This window comes from Manis pentadactyla, chromosome 3 (assembly GCF_030020395.1).
Source record: "Manis pentadactyla isolate mManPen7 chromosome 3, mManPen7.hap1, whole genome shotgun sequence".
Lineage (NCBI taxonomy): Eukaryota > Metazoa > Chordata > Mammalia > Pholidota > Manidae > Manis > Manis pentadactyla.
Window position 1 is genome coordinate 45737011 of NC_080021.1, and position 25675 is coordinate 45762685.

The 25675-nt window shown below is 33.6% G+C and overlaps 1 protein-coding gene across 7 annotated transcripts in view; it reads left to right on the forward strand.

Annotated features, from left to right (window-relative positions):
• VIRMA (vir like m6A methyltransferase associated) overlaps positions 1 to 25675 on the forward strand; it is a 62007-nt gene that overhangs the window by 20235 nt on the left and 16097 nt on the right. For 3 of the 7 annotated variants that reach the window (XM_036875090.2, XM_036875100.2, XM_057497890.1), the window contains 11 exons: positions 471 to 1611; positions 4992 to 5483; positions 6540 to 6694; positions 8285 to 8367; positions 10475 to 10568; positions 10709 to 11253; positions 11773 to 12008; positions 12471 to 12723; positions 14563 to 14780; positions 19872 to 20004; positions 25369 to 25521. In XM_036875090.2, the coding sequence (XP_036730985.1) occupies positions 471 to 1611; positions 4992 to 5483; positions 6540 to 6694; positions 8285 to 8367; positions 10475 to 10568; positions 10709 to 11253; positions 11773 to 12008; positions 12471 to 12723; positions 14563 to 14780; positions 19872 to 20004; positions 25369 to 25521 (3503 nt within the window). Of the gene's footprint in view, positions 1 to 470; positions 1612 to 4991; positions 5484 to 6539; positions 6695 to 8284; positions 8368 to 10474; positions 10569 to 10708; positions 11254 to 11772; positions 12009 to 12470; positions 12724 to 14562; positions 14781 to 14869; positions 14931 to 17878; positions 18195 to 19871; positions 20005 to 25368; positions 25522 to 25675 lie in introns of those variants that run through there. The other 4 variants (XR_005022642.2, XR_005022641.2, XM_057497891.1 and 1 more) reach the window with 4 other exon arrangements.

Here is a 25675-nt window from a genome sequence, read left to right on the forward strand (position 1 = left end):
AATAATTCTGTAATTTCAGATAAGAACTCATATAAACATAGTAAAAGTAAAAATGTATATTTTCTGTGGAACCTCTTTGTAGCCAATCACTCTAATATATTTTAAGTGAAACTTATATTTTACTAACTTCATTTTGTAGACCAAGTTAAAGATATCATTAAGGTTCAATTATTTTTATTACTTTGAGACATTTCTAATTTTATTTCTGTGAGGAAGATATCTGTAGGAGAGTTAGTTGTAAAGGTGAACAGATAGAAGTCTTAGCTTATAAAGTTTCTCCATAATTATTCTATAAGAAATTATAAAATGTTGGTCATCATTGGTAAGATGTTGGGGCAGAAGTTAACTTAATTGAGGAAATCATGAATTCTTATCTTTTGCTATACTATTAAATTATTTTTTGATTAATCAGTTTTATTTTGCATTAAACAACAATGTAATATTTAAATACTATTCAAACTAATTTTCAGGGGATGATGGTTATGAACAAATTTCCAGTGATGAAGATGGAATTGCTGACTTGGAACGTGAAACATTTAAGTATCCAAACTTTGATGTTGAGTACACTGCTGAAGACTTAGCTTCAGTTCCTCCTATGACATATGATCCATATGACAGGGAACTTGTACCACTCTTGCACTTCAGTTGTCCATACAAGACTACTTTTGAAATTGAAATCAGTAGAATGAAGGATCAAGGTCCAGATAAAGAAAATTCAGGGGCAATAGAGGCCTCAGTGAAGTTAACTGAACTGTTAGATTTGTATCAGGAAGATAGAGGTGCCAAATGGGTAACAGCTTTAGAAGAAATTCCAAGTTTAATAATAAAAGGATTAAGTTATTTGCATTTGAAAAACACAAAACAAGACTCGCTTGACCAGTTAGTAGACTGGACCATGCAAGCTTTAAATTTACAAGTAGCCCTTCGCCAACCTATTGCCTTAAATGTCCGACAACTCAAAGCTGGGACCAAATTAGTGTGCTCACTAGCAGAATGTGGGGCTCAAGGAGTCATGGGACTGCTACAGGCAGGAGTGATCCATGGTTTATTAGAGCTCCTGTTTGCTGACCATGTGTCATCTTCCCTTAAGTTAAATGCTTTTAAAGCTTTGGACAGCGTTATTAGTATGACAGAAGGAATGGAAGCTTTTTTAAGAGGTAGGCAGAGTGAAAAAAGTGGCTATCAAAAACTTCTGGAACTAATACTTTTAGATCAGACTGTGCGGGTTGTCACTGCTGGTTCAGCTATCCTTCAGAAGTGCCATTTCTATGAAATCTTGTCAGAGATTAAAAGACTTGGTGACCATTTGGCAGAGAAGACTTCGTCTGTTCCTAATCACAGTGAACCTGATCATGACACAGATACTGGACTTGAGAGAACAAACCCGGAATATGAAAATGAGGTAGAGGCTTCAATGGATATGGATCTTTTGGAATCCTCCAATATAAGTGAAGGGGAAATAGAAAAGCTCATTAATCTACTAGAAGAAGTTTTCCATTTAATGGAAACTGCACCTCATACAATGATCCAACCTCCTGTTAAGTCTTTCCCGACAATAGCCCGTATTACTGGACCTCCAGAGAGGGATGATCCATATCCAATTCTCTTTAGGTAAGACATTTTTGGTTCTGGGAAATATATTTCACAAATCATTGCAGACTGGTCTTTGTGGTTGGTTTTTTTTTTTTAAATCTGTAGGTAATGCATATCTGTAAGGATATTTGATGTTTCAAAATAATGGTGAAACTGAGAAGTATGTTACTATGGATCAGCCACATTTTGTTAGGACTTTAAGTAGTAATAGCAACTTAAAGGTAGTAATGATCAACAATACTTACATAAGCATGTTTATGAGCAAGTATAAATATGAGAAACGAGTTGCTCATGGGAAGGTGGTACAACAGGATGGCATAGGAAGGCGAGAGCTATTTTTCTGTGACCTCTTTTTATCTTATCATTCTAATATATTGTAAGTTAAACTTACATTTTACTAAGTTAATTTTACAGACAGGTTAAAGATATCTTACAGTTTTGCTCTTACTCGATCAGCACCCATAATCTTTAAATTTTGTTTTAGTTTTTGAGGCTTTCTTGTTTGACCTTTTGCTTATAAATAATTTTCTAATTAATGGAAAAATGGTGTTTTTATAATTTTATTTATTTCTGCATTAATTTTGCCTTTATTTGGAGCATTGTGCATTAACAGAAAATGAGGTACTTGTCCATTCTAAAATCATACTTATCCATTCCTGTTTTTAGCTGAAACTATCAGTCTTGCTTTATTTTGAGTTCTCACAGGAGTAAGATGATAATTGCTAAAGCAGGTTCTCATAGGAGATGAGGTCAAGAGTACAAATATAGGTTTGGCTTTGGACAGGAGAAAGGAAGCCTTAGGAGTGTACACATGTAGATCCATTTGTAGTGTGGAGGTAGTACAGGAGCCAAGGTATTTCTTACTGATGACTTCATTTTTAATAAAGTAGAAAGTGAAGTCATGCATTGAAGATAGCTGAGGGTAGTTAGTATAAGGAAAGAGGGGATGCTGTTAATCACTGGGGGGGAAGCAAGTAATTAAAGTCTTATTAAGTATTTTTTTCTCCCATAACTGGAAGAGGTATGTTTAAGTATCAGACTTTAGGAAATAAAGAGCCTTGAATGCTATACTAAAGAATTTGGATTTTGTTTTTAGAATATTGAATATTTTGGAGTAGCAGATCTGATATCATCAAAGTAGTTTTCGAAGATTATACATTGCAAGACATACTGCAATAGAAAAGAAATTGGAACTATTAGGTAGATAAGCCAGTCTGAAGATTCTACATACTAGGTGTTATGTTAAGTACTTGACCTAATGTAATGGCAATTAGAGGGAATGGAAAGATAAATGTGCTAATAGGGAGGGAATATGTGAAAGACCAGCTACTATGATGTGGCAACTAGACCTGGTAGGTAAGAGTAAGTGAGAAGGACCTAAAGGTGTTTTGAGGTTTCTAGCTAGGGTAACTATTGAAAATGTGGCTTTATTGACAGGAACTGGTAAATTAGGAGAGAGAGTGAATTTTGAAAGGAGAAATAAACACATTTTGGAAGGATTAGTTTGAAATGATGGCAAGACTGTAATGTCCCACGTTGGAGTGTCCAAGATCATCCCCCCAATATTTGTTAGGAGAGCTCACATGACTCAGCGTTTCTCACAACTGTGACTTACTACATTAAAGGATACAAAGTTTAATCAGCAAAGGGAAAGGGTACATAGGGAGAAGCCTGGGGAAACCAGTTAAAAGCTTCCAGAATGTTTTCCCAGTGGAGTCACACAGGATCTGCTTAATTACCCCCACAACAGTGTGACAACATACATGAAATATTGCCCACTAAGGAAGCATGTTAGAATGTCAGTATCCAAGCTTCTTATTAGGGTATTGCCACTGCAGACACTCAGTATCTAGCATGTACCAGAATTCTAGACTCCCAGAAGGAAGCAGGTATTCAGTGTAAACCATATGGTTTGCATTAACACTATAGACATGGAGCATTCTTACCAGTTGCGGCATGGGAACCCTCCCAAAATCCACATTCCTAGTTACCAGCCAAGGGCCAACCTTGTAATTCTTTCTAAGAATAAGCAGTCTGAAGTCTGCAATGTTAACTATTTTCTGAACATTCCATAAGGTGGTTAAGAGTGCTTTTAGATGTTCAGAGTAATTCTGGAGTTTTGTCTTCTTGAGGGTTCTGCTTGCCTATGTAGTAAGAAGTTACTGGAGATGTTTATTAACATGAAGTAGAACCCTGAGTTTAAGCAGTAAGATGATTGAAGAGGCAATTTTATACTGTATAATGCCAAATATGTGGTATTCTGGAAAAGGCAAAACTATGGTGACAGTAAAAAGATCAGTGATGGGAAGGAAGGAGGGATGTATAGGTGGAAGCACAGAGTTTTTAGGACAATGAAAATAGTCTGTATTAGCAGTTGTATCTATTTTGAGGTGTTGAATAATTCACACTTTTCCTATGAAAAGTACATATGCTAAAAAATGGTTCTTGGAATTGATAGGAGTGCCATTTATGGTAGTATTAACTATTCAAATACTAGATATTGATAATCTGAAATTTCTTTTCTCTAGAGGTACTAATTCAGATACACTGTCTGATTTACCATATATACACTGTTTTATTACCATATATATATATATATACTATATATATACACTGTACTATAAAATATATGTGTATATGTGATATGATATGTGTGTGTATGTGTACATTATATATATATATATATATAATATATAATATATATATACATGCTATACTTTTACTAGATACACTTAATTTCATGTATATTGATATCCCTTGAGTAGAGTTTGGACCACGGCGAAAAGGGATCGTTGATAAGTGGCCTGGAAAGAAGGCTCAGAATTCAAAGTTAGGGTTGATTCTGAAAGAAAAAACTTGTCAACAGTTAGTTATTTACTTACTTACTTTTCTGCTGAAGACATTTATTGAATCATCTGTTACACTGCTACTACATTGTACTTCACAGAAGACTGGCTGCAGGCAAAATAAATAAATAAATAAATAAACAACCAACATGAGCTTTGAGGGGGTGGGTTTTTTTTTTTTTTTTCCAGCTCTTAGTTACCCACATATGCTTTGGCAAACAGACCAGTTTACAGACTTCTTTGCAAATCTAAGGCGCATTTCTCTTTGTGGCATTCTGGCAAGAGAGATACCCAATTGTACTTTGATAATTGTCAACAGTTATTGCACAGCTGTTGACTACGAGCTAGGAAAAAGTTTCCCTAAACTTTGGCTTTTATTTGGCCCAGTGGTGAGAATACTTGCTATTCACATTATGTTTTTAGTTAAAGTAGTATATTGCTGAGGTTAAGGATTGTGGTCATTAAAATTTATACCTCTCTCCTTTCTAATGACTACTGAGTGAATGAAGTACGTTTTGCACTGATTCAACATATATGTCTATTTGTCTACAGGTATCTTCACAGCCATCACTTCTTGGAGTTGGTTACCTTGCTTCTGTCAATTCCAGTAACAAGTGCCCACCCTGGTGTGCTACAAGCCACAAAAGATGTTTTAAAATTTCTTGCACAATCACAAAAGGGTCTTCTTTTTTTTATGTCGGAATATGAAGCAACAAATTTGTTGATCCGAGCTCTGTGTCACCTTTATGATCAAGATGAAGAGGAAAGTCTCCAGTCTGATGGTGTTATTGATGATGCATTTGCCTTGTGGCTTCAGGACTCAACACAGACTTTGCAGTGTATTACAGAACTGTTCAGCCATTTTCAGCGTTGTACAGCCAGTGAAGAAACTGACCATTCAGATCTCTTGGGAACCCTTCACAATCTTTATTTGATTACTTTTAATCCTGTGGGAAGATCAGCTGTTGGCCATGTTTTCAGTCTTGAGAAAAATCTCCAAAGTCTTATTACTCTAATGGAGTACTATTCCAAAGAAGCCTTAGGGTAATTTTCTGCTTCTTAAATTTTCTATTATATTGGAAAACTACATGCTAATGGGCTAGTTTCTTAAAAGAAGGTGTTGCTTTGAAAGTAAAAACTAATTTTTTTTTGACATAATTTGTTGATTAAGGATTAGAATAGAAGATGTGGCTTTAAAGCAGTGAAATAGATCTTTTTGTAGTTTCATCCAGTTTACCCATGTTGTCGACAGGATTGCAACTGTAGTACTTCTAATTTTTGTGGAGGACAATCCTAAGGTATAGGAATATATACCTTCAGAGTAATGAGGACTATCTTGCTGTCTTAAATTTTCCCTCACTCTCTAAACTATTCATGGTCTTCTGGTTTCAGAAGTGCTTTGACTAGATTGGTGGGTTGGTGGGGGGAAGGATTAAGAATGATAATAGTTTTCAAGAGCTGCCTAGTAGGACAGAGACTTCTAGTATCTGAGAAGAAAAACGTGCTCATCCTAGCTCAGGTCACACAAAGCAATAGCATCCAGGTCAGTGACCTCACATTAGGGTCATGATAATGACTCTATCAGTGGTGGGTCTTTTTGGGAGGCCTATGAAAGGCAAACAGTGATGGCTTCTATGCTTAACTGTATTTTCACAGTTTTGTACTGGAAAACCAAGTGATGATGGCAGTAGAATGACTCATCACACTTGTTCCTATTCACCCAGAGTGGGCAAACATTTTAAAGGAGACCAGTGAAGTATACTTCCTCATCTTTCAGAGCTGATGAAGTATACTTTTAATGTATATTTAAGTATGTTAATTATATAATAATATATTAATATTTCATTGTTCTTCCCATCTTTTTTCTTAATAGAATTTCTTTCCATTGTGATGCTTATACTTTGTTTATATACTTTTAAGTAGTGTTTTCCAGTGAATTGTAGGTGAACTTTAAAATCTGATTTCTTGTCTTCAGGAAGTTAGTCGTGTTTCATTATAAAATTCCTTGGTTGCTTTAAAACCAAGTAGAAAAAAATGTTTAAAATTGTTCCTGAAAAATGGTATTTGTACCAACAACTTTAAAAACCTTATTTGTTTCAGTGATTCCAAGTCTAAGAAGTCAGTAGCTTACAATTATGCATGCATACTTATTTTGGTGGTGGTTCAGTCTTCCAGTGACGTCCAAATGCTAGAACAGCATGCAGCATCTCTCTTGAAGCTTTGTAAAGCAGATGAAAATAATGCTAAATTGCAAGGTATGGCACTTGAAGTTTTACGCATTTACGATATGTGAAGGAAAAATCCTTTGCATGTCTGTAATTAGTACTTCGTGTTTTGATAATGTACCTAGTAATACTCTTTAACTTCCTGAAAATAGCTTTTATAAAGGTATTTTTACGGTGTTCTTAAAAAGATTTTTAGGAAATTGTTGAAAGTATCTTTTATGAAAGTCATGGAAATTGGTGGATGGTTAAAGTCCTAATCAAAATGGGAGAAGTAGTTTAAAGATGAACTCAAAAGTTCAGTTTTGTCTGTAGTTTGTATTTGTGTGTTTTCTATATAAACCCATTTGTGGTTAATTACCATGTGTGCTCTCCTCAGAAGTGAAGAATATGAACATTATTTTCCAAAGTATATTAATGTGTGTGAAATGAAATTTTTGGCAAACCTTATTCAGGCAGTCTTGAAAAGTTTAAAATATTTAAACCCAATTGTTTATTACTTCATTTTGGTCTGGCTTTCTGACCTTACCAAATAGAAAACTTGATAACATTGAGTAAATATTATAAATAGCATGTGGCCTCTTTTCTTTTCAATCCTAAAATTTTAGTGTGATGCCACCAGTAGAAGTTGGGTGGTAAACTCTGCTTTGCATATTGGAAGTAGATATTCTCCCTGAAGTATGCCTTTATAAAAGGAGGGCACATAACATCTGCAAAGATATTATTAATGCTGCACTACTAATTCTGGGTACAGTTGTATTTGTTTTATTATTATTCCTTCTATCTTTCATTTGAGCAGCATATTCTGTTCATATGAAGAAATTTGTTATAAAATGTGTAGGAAAAAGACATACACAGTTGTAAACCTTTTGGAAGAGTTTAGAATCAAGGAGAGACATGATTCTTTTCAGTGTCTTTAGTTACTCCAAGTGTCTGGGTTATCACTTTTTACATTAGAGCTATTTTCCAAAAACATTTTTGATGATAAAGTATAGTGTTAGAGCTGCTAGGAGAGTTTTGAGTTCAGTGGGTAAGTGGTGTATTTGTTTTTGTTTTATAAGCAGAGCTTGCTGTTACTATTGTGGGTGATAGTGATTATTTGTATATTTATAAAGACAAATTAGGAAATTGACAAAATATAAAATGCATGTTAAGAGAAAGGCACTCAACAAATGTCTCCCATGGGTTTGATCCTATTAGAAATTAATAAATTTTATGTGTGCATTTTTCAGGGTGTGGGAGACAGCAGCAGAAATAAGCACTATGTAGTTACATTAGTCTATTATTTGTTAGAATGTTTTAAAGTGATGTAAGTTGATTGTTGGAAAAATCTTAACTTAATTAGATGGTTCTGTTTAAGCTTATAAATATTTACATTTTCAGAAACCAAATAACTAAAGAGTTGTTAACTTATTTCTAAACCAGTATAGTAGGGTCATTTACATTTTATTCCAAAGCTTGTTTAAAGAACTAGACTAAGTTCATCCCTGTATAAAATTTGGATTATCTTAATCATTATGGATCTGATAATATTTTTCTTTGGAAAAGACTACCTTTACTTCCTTTGTTGTAAAGGATTTTATTTAAAAATATTACATTATAAATTACCTTCTTGTTTTTAAGAACTTGGCAAGTGGCTTGAACCTCTGAAAAACCTTAGATTTGAAATTAACTGCATCCCAAACCTAATTGAATATGTTAAACAGGTAAGTAAAACATAAAAGTGCCTTTATTTTTATGGAACTGTATGGTAGTATATAGTAATATTGGAGTAAATCACTTATGTAGATAACACAGTTGATTTAGCTAGTTGATTTACTTAGACTTTATGGGTACAGATTAGTATATTCACAGATGGGTGTGTGATTGTGTATATACATGAACATACATACACACAACCTTGTTTACTATACTGCTTTCCACTACCAGATTCCATCCTGTTTTTTCTCTCAAATCATTATAATATTACCTGCCATTTTGATGATACTTCCAAAGTATTTTAAAGGTAAATGCTATGATAATGTAACAGTTAAACTTTAGTGAGTAAGAATTTCCTTCAAAATTTTTAGGTTAAAATTGAGAATCAGTGCCAGATAATTGCAGTGGGGGCTAATTCTATTTTTCTAAATTTGGGATGGTCAAATCTGCAATCGAAATATTCACAAAATTTGAAAATCATGAAATTACAATATTACAGTTGAAAATGGTTCAAGTAATTCATAATGAAAAATCATTAAAATGATTGCATTGGTAGTTTTTGAGGTTTAAAAATTTTTCTTTGCATCTTAGTTGATCAAATGTATATCATAGGAAGAAGGGCTAAAGGTGCTCATAGGTGTATAAAAAGTTTTAAGCTAGAGGGCAGAGTGGACCTTGAATTAAATTTTTCACTTAACAGGTGAGCCATGCATATTCTGAATATGTGTATATGTGTGAGTATGTATAAACCATCTTGGTCTTTGAGTTGAATTGTGTATTGTTAAAGTAATGTATTTGTGTTGTCTAATCTGTTGCTGTTTTGACCCAGCAACAAAGTAGTTTGGGTTTATCTACTTCACAGTTTTCTTCACTGATTTGTCTACCCTTATCTTCACTTTTTACTCCATCTCTCCTAAGGGTACTTTCACCTTTTGTGGTGCCATCATACCCTTCTGTGTTCCATACTCTGTGCCTCCAATGACATCTAGAGCTTTATATTATATTCAGTATTTTATTTAGCAAAAGTCCAATGGTAAGTATCCTGTAAATTTAAGTGGTCATGTGTTCAGGGTACTTGTGCATGGTCAGGAGAATAAGGTTATCTAATAGCTATCAGATGGCTTAGGTAGAAGAAGGTATCAGAAAAATAAATATAACAGCTTGAGTTAAAAGTAAGAGTTTTGATTTTTATGTAAATCCTTATCCCATTAATTATGGCTATAATAAGTGACTCTTATTCCAAGATTTGCTAAAAACAGTTGATCTAAGACTGAAACTTCACTCTGGGCTCCCTGCTGCCTTATGTAATTTGTGGAGTTACTGAAAGGCAGCAAGGAAGAAATTAGAGGAAAAGATAATCTGAGGTGGGAAATGTATATAAGGTAAGGGAGTTTTCTTAACTTTAAGTTTTTCCTCTGAGGTTTAGAAGCTGAAATAGTAGCATTGTAAAATGTCATTTCTTCTAAGTTTTTAAAACCGTCTATATGCTGCTCTGTGGAAACTACAGAAAACAGAGCAACTTAAAAGTAGGTGTTTGTTGCCAGGAAGCATAACATGAACAGGTGCGAAGGGCACAGGTAACTGTATTTTTTTTTCTTCAAACTGTGCCCCAACTGGCCATCATAACAAGATTCCTGTGGTATCTGCAGTATTTAAGGTGTAAAAAAAGTATATGTAGTGCTGAAACATTCCCTGTTGCTTCCTCAGTTTTGAAAGACATTTAGTACCAACGAGATTTTATAAAATCAGAGTCATTGCTTTGTTTTTGGGAGAGAGGACATATAGAAAAAGTATGTGAAAAAGCACTTTTCAAAATTCTTAATACAGACAAGTCTCATTCCTTTCTGTATGTTACCTTTGTCTTAGTACTTTTTAATATACTTGCACTTTGCAGTTATTTTATTTACATAAGTATCATACATGGTACAATATATGCCAAAAATTCAATAACCTTTATAAGCTTCATTAACCTTATTCATATTTTAAACTTAGGGAATTTAAACTGACGTGAGTACTTAACTTGAAACTCATATTTTTAACTAACGTCTTCTCTGGCATTTTCTCTTGATGGACAGGTACCAAGAAATTAAACTTTGTTCACTTTTATTTTTAAAGAATATCGATAATTTGATGACCCCAGAAGGAGTTGGCCTTACTACTGCCTTGCGTGTTCTCTGTAATGTGGCATGCTCACCACCCCCTGTTGAAGGTAATGGGACTGCTGTACTTTAAAAATGATTATTCTTTAAGCCTAGTATAGTGTCATTTATTAAGTTAAATATTCAAAAATCTTAACTGATTATTAACATGTAAGTAATTCATTTCTCTTCCCCCTTATCTCATATAAAGGTCAGCAGAAAGACCTGAAATGGAATCTTGCTGTTATTCAGCTTTTTTCTGCTGAAGGAATGGACACCTTTATTCGGGTTCTGCAAAAATTGAACAGTATTCTGACTCAGCCTTGGAGGCTCCATGTCAACATGGGGACTACCCTTCACAGAGTTACTACTATTTCAATGGCTCGCTGCACACTCACTCTTCTTAAAACTATGTTAACGGAACTTCTGAGAGGTGGATCCTTTGAGTTTAAGGACATGCGTGTTCCTTCAGCACTTGTGACTTTACACATGCTTCTGTGCTCTATCCCCCTCTCAGGCCGTTTGGATAGTGATGAACAGAAAATTCAGAATGATATCATTGATATCTTGCTGACTTTTACACAAGGAGTTAATGAAAAACTCACAATCTCAGAAGAAACTCTGGCAAATAATACTTGGTCTTTAATGTTAAAAGAAGTTCTTTCCTCGATCTTGAAGGTTCCTGAAGGATTTTTTTCTGGACTCATACTTCTTTCAGAGCTGCTGCCTCTACCATTACCCATGCAAACAACTCAGGTATCACTTCCGTATAACATGCATCTTATAAATGACTGCAGTAACACTTTTTATAAAGCCAGTGATTTTGTTAAAAAAAGCAACAGCCCTCATCCCCTTGCTCTAAAAAAGACATAAAATAACTGGGGGAGGGTGAGATAAAACTGAAGCAAGTTGGTCATTAAGGAAATATGGGGATAACAGTTTTGATAAATTTGTGAATGTGAATTTTATTATGGTGTTATGTATACTTGTACTTTTGTTATTTTTAAATCCTTTTTTTCCCCTTTATCATGTGTTAGAATTTGCCATTAACTGGGTTGCTTCATCAATGGACTCTGCTCTACTGACTGCTAACCTGAGAATAAGATTTTTAGATGCATTGAATTCAAGCAAATGTTTAATTGTATAATAGAAAATTAAATGTTTTAAGCATGCAGTGAAGATGTTTTTTTCATAACTGTTCTTCCTGAGCAGTACTTGTGACTATAAATAAATATTAAAAAATCTACGTACACACACATTATACTTTTTTAACAGGTTATTGAGCCACATGATATATCAGTGGCACTCAACACCCGAAAATTGTGGAGCATGCACCTTCATGTTCAAGCAAAGTTGCTCCAAGAAATAGTTCGCTCTTTCTCTGGCACAACCTGCCAGCCTATTCAACATATGTTACGGCGTATTTGTGTTCAATTGTGTGACCTTGCCTCACCAACTGCACTTCTGATTATGAGAACTGTGTTGGATTTGATTGTAGAAGACTTACAAAGGTATTTTCATTTTGCATTGAAAAATTTTTCCTCAAGTTATTCTTGACACAAATCCTTTTTTTTTCTTCCACTTAGAATTGGAAACCAGGGCTTAGAATGCTCAGATAATACCTATACATGTAAATATACACATACCATATATATATATACACAAACACATATGTGTATATGAGTATATGTACATTATTTATAATTAGAAACATTTAATTATTTCATGCACAAGATACCTTGAAAGTCTTGCTTTTGGGTGTTGGAAAGGTGAACTACAAAATATTCTGAAGAAAATTCATTATTGAAAACCTGAATTTATTAAATTTATAGCAATTATAGAATTCCAGAGAAGTCCTGCCAAAGAATGTTTTATGCAAGATTTGTATAAGTTGATATGTGGTGAAAAATAAATAATAAATAATGCCTTAAAATCAAGAACTTTGTTTACTAAATGTATTGATTTTATTTCAGCACTTCAGAAGATAAAGAAAAACAGTATACTAGCCAAACCACCAGGTTGCTTGCTCTTCTTGATGCTCTGGCTTCACACAAAGCTTGTAAATTAGCTATTTTGCATCTAATTAATGGAACTATTAAAGGTGATGAAAGATATGCAGAAATATTCCAGGATCTGTTAGCTTTGGTGCGGTCTCCTGGAGACAGTGTTATTCGCCAACAGTGTGTTGAATATATCACATCCACTTTGCAGTCTCTTTGTGATCAGGTATTTATAATTATTTTATAAATTGTGTGTGTGTGTGTGTGTGTTTTAAAAGCTTCTGTTGCTATAAATCTAGGATGTGAACAGGAGATTTTGCCTGTTTTATCACTCTTGCTGTTTAGGGAGATAAATTTGACTGGTGAACCAATAATAAAATAGTTTTGTGCTTCATAGTTTTCTTCGGGTTTGTATTTCATAGATTTCTCTGAAGAGCTCCATTCCTTTTCTTTATGAGATCATGTCCTTGGAGTTGCTTTTTGTGCCACTATTTTCTTTGGGATTGGTTTTGTCTAGTGTGTTCATTTTCCTTCCAATTATATTGTACACTGATTGATTCCTGAATTTTATAGCTTTGTGATTGGTTGAATTATATCGTGTTCTCTTGTTAGGACAACTTTTGAAGACATCACAGTCTACTATAGTTTTAGTGTTTTTCACACATACTTACAGATGGTGGCTAAAAGTAATAGTATTTCTCCCTGCTGACTGTATGATTGACTTCCAGTTTATAGTTCCATGAGTTAATGATAATTGTTTTAACTTTTAGTCCAGTGTGTTAGGGATTTTTTGAGATTCCTGTGCCTAATGGAATTAAAATTTTTTGGAATTTTTTTTTTATTAAGGTATTATTGATATACAGTCTTATGAAGGTTTCACAAGAAAAATAATGTGGTTACTACGTTCACCCATATTATTGAGTCCCCACCCCCGCCCATACTCCATTTCAGTCACTGTCCATCAGTGTAGTAAGATGCCACAGTGCCTAATGGCATTTTAACTTGTCAAAATGCTCCTGCTATCTAATCATCAGGTATGAGTTTTTCAGGCAGAGTATTTTCAGTAGGATCCCATGTTGGAATATTATCTTTTTCTAGCTGACAAAAACCCAGTTTGGTTACATTTAACATTCAAATCAAGAAGGAATGTTTTTGGTGTGACTTGTTTTCACAAAAAAGGGATGTGGTAGAAAACAGTTCTGGATCTGGTAGAGAGGATAGTTCTTCTATCTCAAAGTGTCCGTTTGATTGGTGTCTGATATATAATTCACATCGGGTTGTATGACTGTGCTAAATAACAGTATAGTATCTTAGCTGCCCTGATCAGATAAACCTCATTCACCTTGTTTCATTTAGCTTCTGATTCAAGCTTTGTTTTATAGTTTTAACCCAGGCTGGATACTGGTTTGCAGTATGTTGAAGTGATTAAAGGTGATGAGACATACCTAAAAATGCTCCTGTAAAAATGCACTTTACTTATTTCTATAAAAAGTTTAATTATTGTTAACTAAATCTGCTTAGCATGAAAATACTTGGATTTTAAAAGTATACAAAAAAAGAGGAAAATATTTAGTTGGAAGACTATGCTTATATGTTTATTTGCTCTATCCACTTATCCCTTCTTGTGATGTTTTTAAATTCCAGTATGGATATGTTTACTAAAATTTATTTCTCTATTTCCTTATAAATTAAAATAACATTCAGATGAATAAATAATACAATGATTTAAAATATTTTAGTACCAAAAGTACTTACTTAATCATTTAAAGGTAGAAACTACCACTCAGTGCAATACAGAAGAAAAAACATTTAAAGAGATGTTCTTTTGAAAATATGTAAGCCCATTTCTTTATGTATGTATCCTTGCATTAACTTTTATAGAAGGGCAGAACAACTCCTTCATTCTTAATGTGTTTGAATCTATGTTTGGGTTGGTATGGTAACAATAATATTTGGATGAGATAATTACTAAGTATTAATTGCTATGTATTTCTGAAATAAAAATGCTGAGTGATGGTGATAATCATTAAACAGTTTTTTCCCCCACTCCCCTCCTCCCTCACAGGACATTGCACTTATTTTGCCAAACTCTTCTGAAGGTTCTGTTTCTGAACTGGAGCAGCTTTCCAATTCTCTTCCAAACAAAGAATTGATGACTTCAATTTGTGACTGTCTACTAGCTATGCTAGCTAACTCTGAGAGCAGTTACAACTGTTTATTGACATGTGTCAGAACAATGATGTTTCTTGCAGAGCATGATTATGGATTATTTCATTTAAAAAGGTAATGCTTTATTAAATTTAATATACTCTTGGATTTAACTTTTCACTGCTACCCCCCAAAATAATTAATTCATAGCTATCATTCTCTAGTAGAATGGCTGAGATGAAATTATTTGAAATGATACAAGCCACATGCTGCTCAGTCTCTCAGGTAAAATTTTTGCTCGTCTCTATATCCATGTCTTAATCTTCTTCACTAGGGAGGCAATTGGCTATTGGATGTCCTTTTTCCTGTTGCCTGGGCATTTACGTTGTATCCTTTAAAACTAACCATATAGGCTTCATTTCTGGAAAAGCCGAAAAGCTTTTCTTGAGCCCTCTACTCCTAGCTGGGTTAGCATACCTCTTCCATAACATTATATGCGATGTTTTTGGCTTTGCTAGAGTCATATTTCTGGACCTTTTAAAAATCTATAATCTCTTCCAAGTTACCTTAATCTATTCCCTTTTCTCCCTTCAGCGCTGATCTTTCTGCTAAGCTTTAATAACCCATATACCCTTTTGACATCTGTACTTGGCTATCTAATGGGCATCTCAAACTGCACAGATCTAAAGCAGAGCTCTTGATATTCTTGCTTCACACATGTTTCTGTCTTGTTCATCCCAGTGAATGTTATCACCATTCACCCAGGTGTACTACCAAAACTCCCAAGATTCTTGATCCTTCTCTTTTCCTCAGTCCCTACATCCAGTTTATCAGTTATTTAGTGGATTACACCTCCATAATTTATTTTGAATCTGATCACTTTTCTCCACCTCCATAGCTATCACTCTTGTCTAGTCCATCATTTCTTGTATGACCCATTGTAATAGCCTTCAGTCTGTTCTTGCTGCTACTATTTTCCCCCTAAAAATCTATTCTCTCAGGACTCAGACTGATCTTTCAAAATTTGAAACAGATACACGTCATTGTTTTGCTTAAATCCTTCTAGTGACTTCTCTTTGCACTGCAAATAAATCCAAACTCTCTGTAATGATTTTTAAGGCTTTATACAACCTGGCCCTTGGCAACCTTTTTGATAGCTCTTTTATCCTCAGTTTTGGTCCTGTCAAACTTATTCCTAACTCCAGACTATTCTGTTCTTTGTTTTTCAAATTGATTTTCCTCTAGATTGTTCTAGGACTTATTTCTTCACTTCACTCAGGTATCTGTATATTTCCCATCTAAATATATCTAAAATAGCCTATCCATTTGTATCCATTCCTTCTCTCACCTTTATGTTTTTCATTGTTACTTACATTGTTTGACATTATATTATATAGGTTTTTGCTTATTTGGTTGTCTTCCTCACTAGAATATAAGCTGCACAAGGACAGGGACTGTATTCTTGATGATATTCCTTCTAGCACCTAGAAACCTGGAACATGATAGGTACTAAAGGAATAAAAATGAATACTAGGTTCATTTAGTCCACAAATATTTATTAAATGCCCTTTCTGTTCTAGGTCCTGGGGATTCACTTAAAAAAAAAAACCTGCCTCCTTGGTGCTTGTTCTACTAGAGGTAGACAGACAATAAATACGTGAATAAAATACATAGTACAATTGACCCTTTAACAACTCAGAATTTAGGGCCACTAAACCCCTGTGCAGTTGAAAATCCATGTATAACTTTTGACTCCCCTAAAACTTAGCTACTAATAGTAGCCTGCTGTTGACTGGGAGCCTTACCAATAATATAAATAGTCGATTAACATATGTTTTGTATGTTATATGTATTATATTCTGTATTCTTTTTTTTTTTTTTTAGATAATTATTTTTTATTGAAGGGTAGTTGACACACAGTATTACATTAGTTTCAGGTGTACAACACAGTGATTCATCATTTATATACATGATAATTCTAGGTACCAGCTATCACCATACCAAGTTGTTACAATATTTTGACTATGTTCCTTATGCTATACATTACATCCCGGTTACTTATTTATTTTACAATTGGAAGTGTGTACTTTTTTTTTTTTTTGTGAGGGCATCTCTCATATTTATTGACTAAATGGTTGTTAACAACAATAAAATTCTGTATAGGGGAGTCAGTGCTCAATGCACAATCATTAATCCACCCCAAGCCTAATTTTCGTCAGTCTCCAATCTTCTGAAGCATAACGAACAGGTTCTTACATGGAGAACAAATTCTTACATAGTGTATATTCTGTACTCTTAAAGTAAGCTAGAGAAAATGTTTTTTTCAAGTTGTTGCAAATTTCCAAAATATTTTCCAATGTATTTATTGAAACAAATCTGTATATAGGTGGACCCATGCAGTTCAAACCTGTGTTGTTCAAGGGTCAACTGTATTTTACAGAAAAACATAAAGTACAGCAGAGGGAGAGTACGTGCCAGAGTGAGGGCGCTGTCATTTGAAATACCAGGAGGTGATCAGGGAAGTCTTTGCTGAGAAGGTGACCCTTGAACAAAGACCAAGATCCTGGGGAAGAACAATTTCAAATAGCATGCCTTACATGTCTGAGAAGCAGCTATAAGGCCATGGTGGCTGCCCTAGGAGTCAGTGAGCAAGGAGAAAATGATAGGGCATGGAGTCAGAGAAGTAATGAGAGTGGATACAGTTGAGGGCAAATCATCAAGGGCCTTAACGTTATTATAAGGGACATTGTAAGGTTTTGAGCAGAGGTATAGCATGATCTGGCTTTTATCTGGCTTTTTTTGTAAACAGGTTACTATATACTTTTTCATATAGTCCTCACAACACCCCTGAGGCAGATCCTATTTAAAAATAAATTAAAAAAAATAGTTTTAGACTTTCAGAAGAATTGGAAAAATAATAGTTCAGAGTTCTCCTTTATCTAGCTTTCCCTTATGTCAGTGTTTTATATAACCATTGAATATTTAGTAAAACTAAGAAACTAATTTTTGCATAATACTATTAACTTAAATACAGATTTTTTTTTAGATTTCTACTAGTTTTTTCATTAATGTCTATTTCTGTTCTAGGATCCAAGACAGGTTTCTAGATTGCTTTTAGTTGTATCCTTTGTCTCCTCTATCCTGTTTTTTATGACCTTAACGTTTTTGGACAATACTTGTCACTTATTTTCTAGAAGAATTTCCTTCAATTTAGGTTTGATGTTTTCTCATAGATTGAGATTGAGGATATCACTGAGACGATTCACCTTTCTCAATGCATCGTACTAGGAAATACATGATGTGTTTCTGATGATATTAATCATGATCACTTGACTGAGGTGGTCTGCCAGGATTCTGCAGTGCAAACTTAGTAATTTTCCATTTTTAACTACTAAATATTTTGAAGAGTATACTTTGAGACTATGTAGGTATCCTATTTCTGCTTACAACTTTTGCCCACTAATTTTAGTACCCATCTGTGAATTTTGGTATATGGTATTTATTACTATGATTTTCTAGTGGTGATTTCCTATCTGTCTTATTCTTTTCATTCATTAATTATCTTACTATAAGAAAGAATCATAACTTTTCCCTCATTTATTTACCTATGTAGGTCTTTATTATCAGCATGGACTCATTAATTTTTTCCTTGATTTATTTTGTTGCTTAACTTGTATCACTGATTTTGGTTTCTCTCGTTGAATAGATCTAGGAAAGATATGTTTGTGTCCTAACTCATGCGTAAACACACATCTACATTTATTTTTGCATTTTAAAAATTTATATGAATTTTTAAAAATGAGTTTATACTGGTTCTTAAGACTCCAATCCAAAATAGGAGATTGATTCCAGTCTCTCCCCTTTCTTTGTAATTAACCTCATTTATGTTTTACGATGTACAGTTCTATGGATTTTGACAAATGCATATTCATGTGTTTACTACCACAGTTGCATACAGAGCAGTTCCATCATCCCAACATTCCAGTGTACCACCCTTTTATAGACAACTTGTGTATAAGTTGAGCAACAAAATACCAGAATTTGGTATTGCTGGGGTTTTTTATTTTAGAGATTCTAATAGGTGTTTAGAGGACCCCAGTTTTTAAATACTTTCAGGCTAGTTATTAGTATAGTCCAATTTGAACCCATGCTTTTGTTATCTTTTAATTTATCTCTTTCCTGTTTGCTGTGCCTAGTCCATCTCATTATTTTATTAAGTTCTGAAGAGTAGCATCTTAGCTTTCTTTTGTATTGCTTTACTGAAGTCTTGTATGAATGGCATCTCAGAATCCAACCACATTTTTCAAGTATGAACACCACATGTTTAGTGTTAGTATCATGCATATTTTCATTTTGGCTAATTATGTTACAGCTTAAAGGACATAACAATATTTTCACATCCTGCTTAATTTCTAATATTAATACAATAGAATACTTTGCTCCTGAAATTCTCTTGATCAAGAGCTGTATAAATGCATAGCGTAATTTTAGCAGTAGTGTATATTGTCATGAAGATGTGTGTGTGGTATATTGTCATGAAGATGTGTGTGTGTGTGTGTATCATGATTGTTATGCTGAAGTCTATTTCAGGGATTGGCAAACTATGGCAAGTCCATTCCAACATCTGTTTTTGTAAATAAAGTTTTATTGGGACATAGCCAGAATTTATATGTTCTCTGTGGCTGCTTTCCACTACACCAACAGTTGAGTTAATTGTGACTGAGACTACTGTTACGTATAGAGAGAAACAGACTGGGTTGTGTATAGCCCACAAAACCTAAAATGTTTACACTCAGACTCTTTACTAACCCCTGCTCTGTACCCTTGATTGAGTCCTTCTATCAGATTAAGTGTCAAAAGTAGTCATTCTTTGTAGTTATTATGAAGTTAGACTTTTTGGTCAGGCTTCTGAGAAATCCATAATCTCCTTATGTTATAAATCCTCAGGTTATAGAAAGTGTAAAAATAGGACACCTGCAAGTTTCTTTTGCCATTTCATACCTTTATATTTGGGGGAAAGTTTTTAAGAGCATGAAGCTTATTTTTGAAAGAAGAAATCAATTATAGATATTGACGTGTTATGTAAGTATGTGTACACAGACACCAGAGTACCTTTCACATTTTATTAAATGCTGACTAAATTTTATTCTGTCTTAACTGAGATAGTTCATTCTCATACTAGATTTATACACTCAAATTTTAAGGCATCTGTTTTCTTTATTACAGTTCTTTAAGGAAAAACAGTAATGCTCTGCATAGTTTACTGAAACGAGTGGTCAGCACATTTAGTAAGGACACAGGTGAACTTGCATCCTCATTTTTGGAATTTATGAGACAAATTCTTAGCTCTGACACAATGGTAAGTGTATATGTGTTTGGTATTTCTTAAATTAAAAAATTTTTGTCATAAAGTTAAAAAAATCGCTTGGTTCAAAAATATCTTGGAGTAATGCTTTTGGACTTAGAGTAGTATTTTTCCTGTGCCCTCACCCCATTATAAATAAAGGTTTTTGATTTACAAAAAAGATAGACATTGAAGAGTAGACTTTATTAAACTCTTTAATTTATTGGGCATCATGAATTTGTGAAGAATTCTATGAATTTGCAACTTAAATAGAGAAAAATACTACCCTATGTTGCCTTCATTTTTTACATAATTCTTTACAATGAGTTACCTTGCTAGGGTCACTCAGGATAGTCAAGTTTTATCAGTAAATCAGGTATTTACTTACTGTCATTTAATTGAGCATTTACTGATTGGGTTTTCGGTGTTGTCATTTGGGGATGAATGTAAAGTTTATTATACTAGAGTATTTTGTATCAATCACAGATACGGATTTAAGATTATTTCCCTAAATGTAAAGTCTAATTAAGAATTTCTCTCATTAGTATTTCCCAAAATCATGGTATATACTGTGTATATAATTCCAGAAGCTATTCAGCCTGCCTTTAAAAAGTGTTTGTGGTCAAGTGAGTTTGACCACAGTTGTCTCCCCTAATGGAGCTTAACTGTGCACATAAGTATATTAAAAGCTCTAAAGTTCCTGAATAAGTAGAAACTTGCTTTACTGCAGTCTAATCCAGCTTTGTCCAAATGTTCTGTCAACATTGGTTTAAGAAATTCAGCTCATATTTAAGGTTTCTATTTGGGAAGAGGACCTGTTTAAAGTGTTCCCAAAATAAATATAATATGGGATGATTTCATAAGAAAAATTAAATTTAGTGTATTTTGCTTGTACATGTAGTTTATTTTGAGAATATTTACTTTGGTAAGCCTGTCTGAAGCTGGTTGTTGTGTTTGTAGTTATTGTCATGCCAATTTTGTTGGCAAACTATTGTTTTATGTCATGTATAGTTTATTAAAGTAAATAAGTTTACCCAGATGCTTTGGTTCTTAAAGATTGGCATATTTAATAGTAGGACTATCCTACCCTAAAGAGATTTTAGAGCCTTACCTTATGGAAGACTACTTATTAATGTTTTACTAGATCCTAAGTGATGTGTTATTAATGTCAGTTTGATAGATTTTCTTACACATGTAATCAACAGTTTCTAATCAGAAACCACTGACCAGTATTCATTCATGTTACCCTAGATCTTCTGGGCCCCCACATCTGCTAGTAAATGCTTTAATTCATACCTCATTTTATTCATATCTCATCAATGTATTTCCTTTTCTTACCTCCTTCATTGAAAAGTCTATCCTGCTTAATTTCTAAATCCTTTCACTCTCCTTAAATTAATTCTAATCTATTATTTCCCTCCTTAATCAGAGGAAAATATACCCCTATATTACTTCATTTCTTTCTATGATGTAGATCTTAACCCTTCTAATATCCTACCTAGTTCCTTTTCCATCTCCTGTTTTTCCTTACTGTCTCTGCTTGACCTTGGCTTGTGGATATACTATCTGAATATCCAAAACCAAATTCATAATCTTCCCCCATAATCTAGGTTCATCTTTTATGTGCTTTGCTTTTATACCACTGACTTTTCTTGACCTTCCTGATAGAAATCATGAAATAGTAGCCAACTTTCCCCTTTTTGTTCAACATCTTTAGCAACTGCCATTGTCGGGTTTATTCATAAAACTTTTTATAGCTCAGTCTTCCTTTTGTATTTCCCTATTATCTTAGATTCCTCTGTCTTCTTTTTTTCATAACATTGTTATTGAGATATAATCCACATCCTATGTAATTCACCCTTTTGAACTGACAGTTCAGTGGTTTTTTTAGAATTTTCACAGAATTGTGCAACCGTTGCTGTATCTAATTTCAGAATGATTTTATAACCCCAAGAGGAAGCTCTGTATCCATTAACAGAAACTCCCCACTCCCCCTTTTCCCTAACCCCTGGCGACCACTGATCTACTTTCTGTCTCTGTGTTAATTTCTGCAAAGATACTGCTGGGATTTTGATAAGGATTGTATTGAATCTATAGATCAGTTTCAGGAGTATTACTATCTTAATACTACTAATCCATGGACATGGGATGGCTTTCTATTTATTTAGTCCTTACTTTTTTTCTATGATGTTATGTAGTTTTCAATATGCAAGTCTTATATGTTGGTGCTCTTGATTATATCACTATAGGTCTCTGAGGCTATGCTTGTGGTTCTTCATTCTTTCTTCTTTTTGTTCCTTAAAATGGACAATCTCACTTGACCTGTTTGCAAGTTCAGTGATTCTTTCTTTTCCTAGCTCAAATCTCCTGTTGAGCCCTTCTAGTCAATTTTTCATTTCAATTATTATACTTTTTTATTCCAGAATTTCTGTTTAGTTTTTTTATAATTCTTGTATCTTTAGTTCTATTTTCTTTCTGTCTGTTATATCAGTCTTCTTTCCAGTTTCCTTCCAAACATTTACTTCTCTGATACATTCTGTGAATTTATAGTTTCCTAAATCAGCTATCAGATCATGTCCATCCACCCTACAATAACTTTTGGTATCTATAGGATAAATTCCAAACTGTTCAGCATTGCATTCAAGACTGTTCACTGAAAAACCAAAAAAGTTACCCTTGCAACTACTGCTCCCTTAGAAAACCTTTTATACTATGCCATCATTCATAAATCTCATTTACTTATATTTCTCTTTGGCCATGCTTCTCTCAGTTTGTTGGTTTCTCTCACTTGCTCTTTTTTTTTTTTTTTGTCAAGCTACAATCTGTTCATATTGTTTGTTTTAATGCACCTGAATTTGTGAAGGCTTTGAGGTTACTTTCTGTACACTTCACAGCATGTTTTTTTAATCTTTTTTTTACGTCATTTGTATACCTATTTGCCATTTCCCTGCTCACTTTCTGATTAGCTCACTGAGATTAGAGACCATGTCTTACTAGTTTTTTCCCAGAGTACTTGTATAGTGTTGTGTACAATTTAGCAACTGAAGTGTTTGCTAAGTGAATAAGGAGATTTGAGATTATATCACAAACAAATTTGAGAGAATTTTCATTTTCCTGAAGTAACTGTAGATTGCAGTTTAAAAGACTTAAAAATTCTTTACTCACAGAAGTATATATACAGAAAACTACAGATCGTGCTAAATTTAACCCTAGATTTTTGTAAGACAGCTTTTAATAAAAGTAAGCGGGATTAGAAATTAAAATGCATTTTATTTTGCTCAAGACATTTCTGATCATAATAATCAAGACAGTATGGAAAGATGAAATTTTTACTTCATTCCAAATATTTTAATCATGAATAGATTTTTACTTTTCAGCCAACAATCTTTTTTTTTTCTACATAGATTTTTATTTTTAGAGCAGTTTTAGGTTCACAGCAAAATGAAGTGGAAGGTAAAGAAAGTTCTCATTCACTCCTTGTCCTCCCACCCTCCCCAAACACATCTCCTATACTATGGTAAAATCTCCCTGACTATGGACCTGCCAACCTGCTGTAACCACAGTGGTACATTTATTACAATTGACACATTATTATCATAAACTGTTATCAAAGTCCATAATTTACATTAGGGTTCACTTTAATTACTGAACTATTTATGGGTTTTGACAAATATATATGGACATGAATCCACCATATAATGCCCTACAAAATAGTTTTACCACCTAAAATCCTCTGTGCTCCGCTTACTCATCCTTTCTCCCTAACCCCTGGCAACCACTAATCTTACTACATTTTATATATCCATTCACCTAATAAAGGATGTCCTTCTTCCTTTCAGGTTTTTTGCAGTTATAAATAAAGCTGCTATAAACATCCATGTACAGGTTTTTGGTGGGCACTCGGTCTCCCCCTCTATTTTTTAAAATTTATTATCTTGGTCTGGTTTTTTTGACCTTTAAAAATAATAATCATTGTAATACTTTATGATTTAGCTATACTAAACTTCCCATCTCTTGGTGAAAGTGGTAAGAATAAGAGTAAGAAGCCAGAGAGATGCCTTGGTAATTTATAATCTAGTTAATAGGCTTATTTCCACAAAATATATTTAATCTGTACAGTTTATACATTTTATCAGCATTTAGGAGACCATTCCATTAAAGATAATTCTTTACAGTCTATTTTGTCAGTGCTCTCTGATCATTTTTAACTCATTTACCTTAAAATATATTTAGAATAAAATATGGGCTATGCCATCATCAACCTACCCTTTACCTCCACCGTCAGAGCAAATAAAACCCTTGTAGACATACTGGTTTGTTGAATTTCTCATTAAAACTGTATGCCCTCTTAACACAGTGTAAGTGACTTCCTCAGTCTAGTGTTTTCTGAAAGGAACCAGTATGTGTCAGATAACATTATCAGTTTGAGTGGCAGTCTTTTAAAAATAATTTTCATTTCATGCTGAAATGTGTCCAGTTACAGAATAAAATGGAGCTCCAAACAAAATTTTAATTGTTAATACCTATTTTTTAAGAATACCAAATCTTGGATCTGAATTGGTGGGTATATTCTCCTAATAGACCATATTCCTTTTGAGCCACTTTAAACATAGCTGAACTTGGAGAATAAATATAGTCAATAATATTGTATTAACTTTGTGTTGTGATAGACGTTAACTAGACTTATTGTGGTGAATATTTTGTAATGTATACAAATGTGAATCACTGTGTTGTACACCTGAAACTAATATAATGTATGTCAGTTACAATATATACAATAAAAATAAATAGGGCTGTGTTCTAAAAATTTGAAGTTAAGTGTTCTTTCATATGTGACATTATGAATGGATTTATTGTCAGAAACCGAGGTTCGTTCTGCTGGGTGAATTTTCTATTCCAAAATTCGTTTTATTATGTGGCATACTTTTTAAAGCAGAAAATAGTTACTTTTCCACATAATAGCATATTGTCTTAAATATGACAGTTACTGTTTTCTTTAGTTGTTTGCCTTATGTCCAGAAAGGTAAATTCAGGTTCATTCAGCTCTTTGTTAACTTTATTAACTTGAGTATCAGTCAGCACTTTATTAACTTGAGTATCAGTCAGTATGTTTTGTGTACTGCAAGTACCACTGTATTTGCCATTCGATATTTTTGTTGATAAATCTTGATGCCAGTAACTTGAGTATATGTGTTTGCCTACTTATTTTTCAACTTTGAGCTGGCTAAATCCTTCTTAAAATTAGCCATTTGTACTGATGTAAAACCGAAACACTGAGGGGAAGATTGCAGCAAATGCAACTTAAATATCTGAATAAGTTTGGAAGCATCTTTGCAAATTTCTCTGCTCTCAAATTTAACCTGTGTGTGACATTTACAGGGATGTTGTGGAGATGATAGTGGTCTCATGGAAGTAGAGGGAGCTCATCCATCACGGACGATGAGTATTAATGCTGCAGAGTTAAAACAGCTTCTACAAAGCAAAGAAGAAAGTCCAGAAAATTTGTTCCTTGAACTAGAGAAGCTTGTTTTGGTAAAAAAAAGAAAAGCAAAACAAACAATAAAAACAGCTCATTCCCAAGACATGTTTTCTTCTCAGTTTGACTAGTGATCTTTTTAAATGGTGAACCCTCAGTTGGGAATTTATACCGTTTAAAATAACTCCTTGAATTAATAATTTGGAGTGA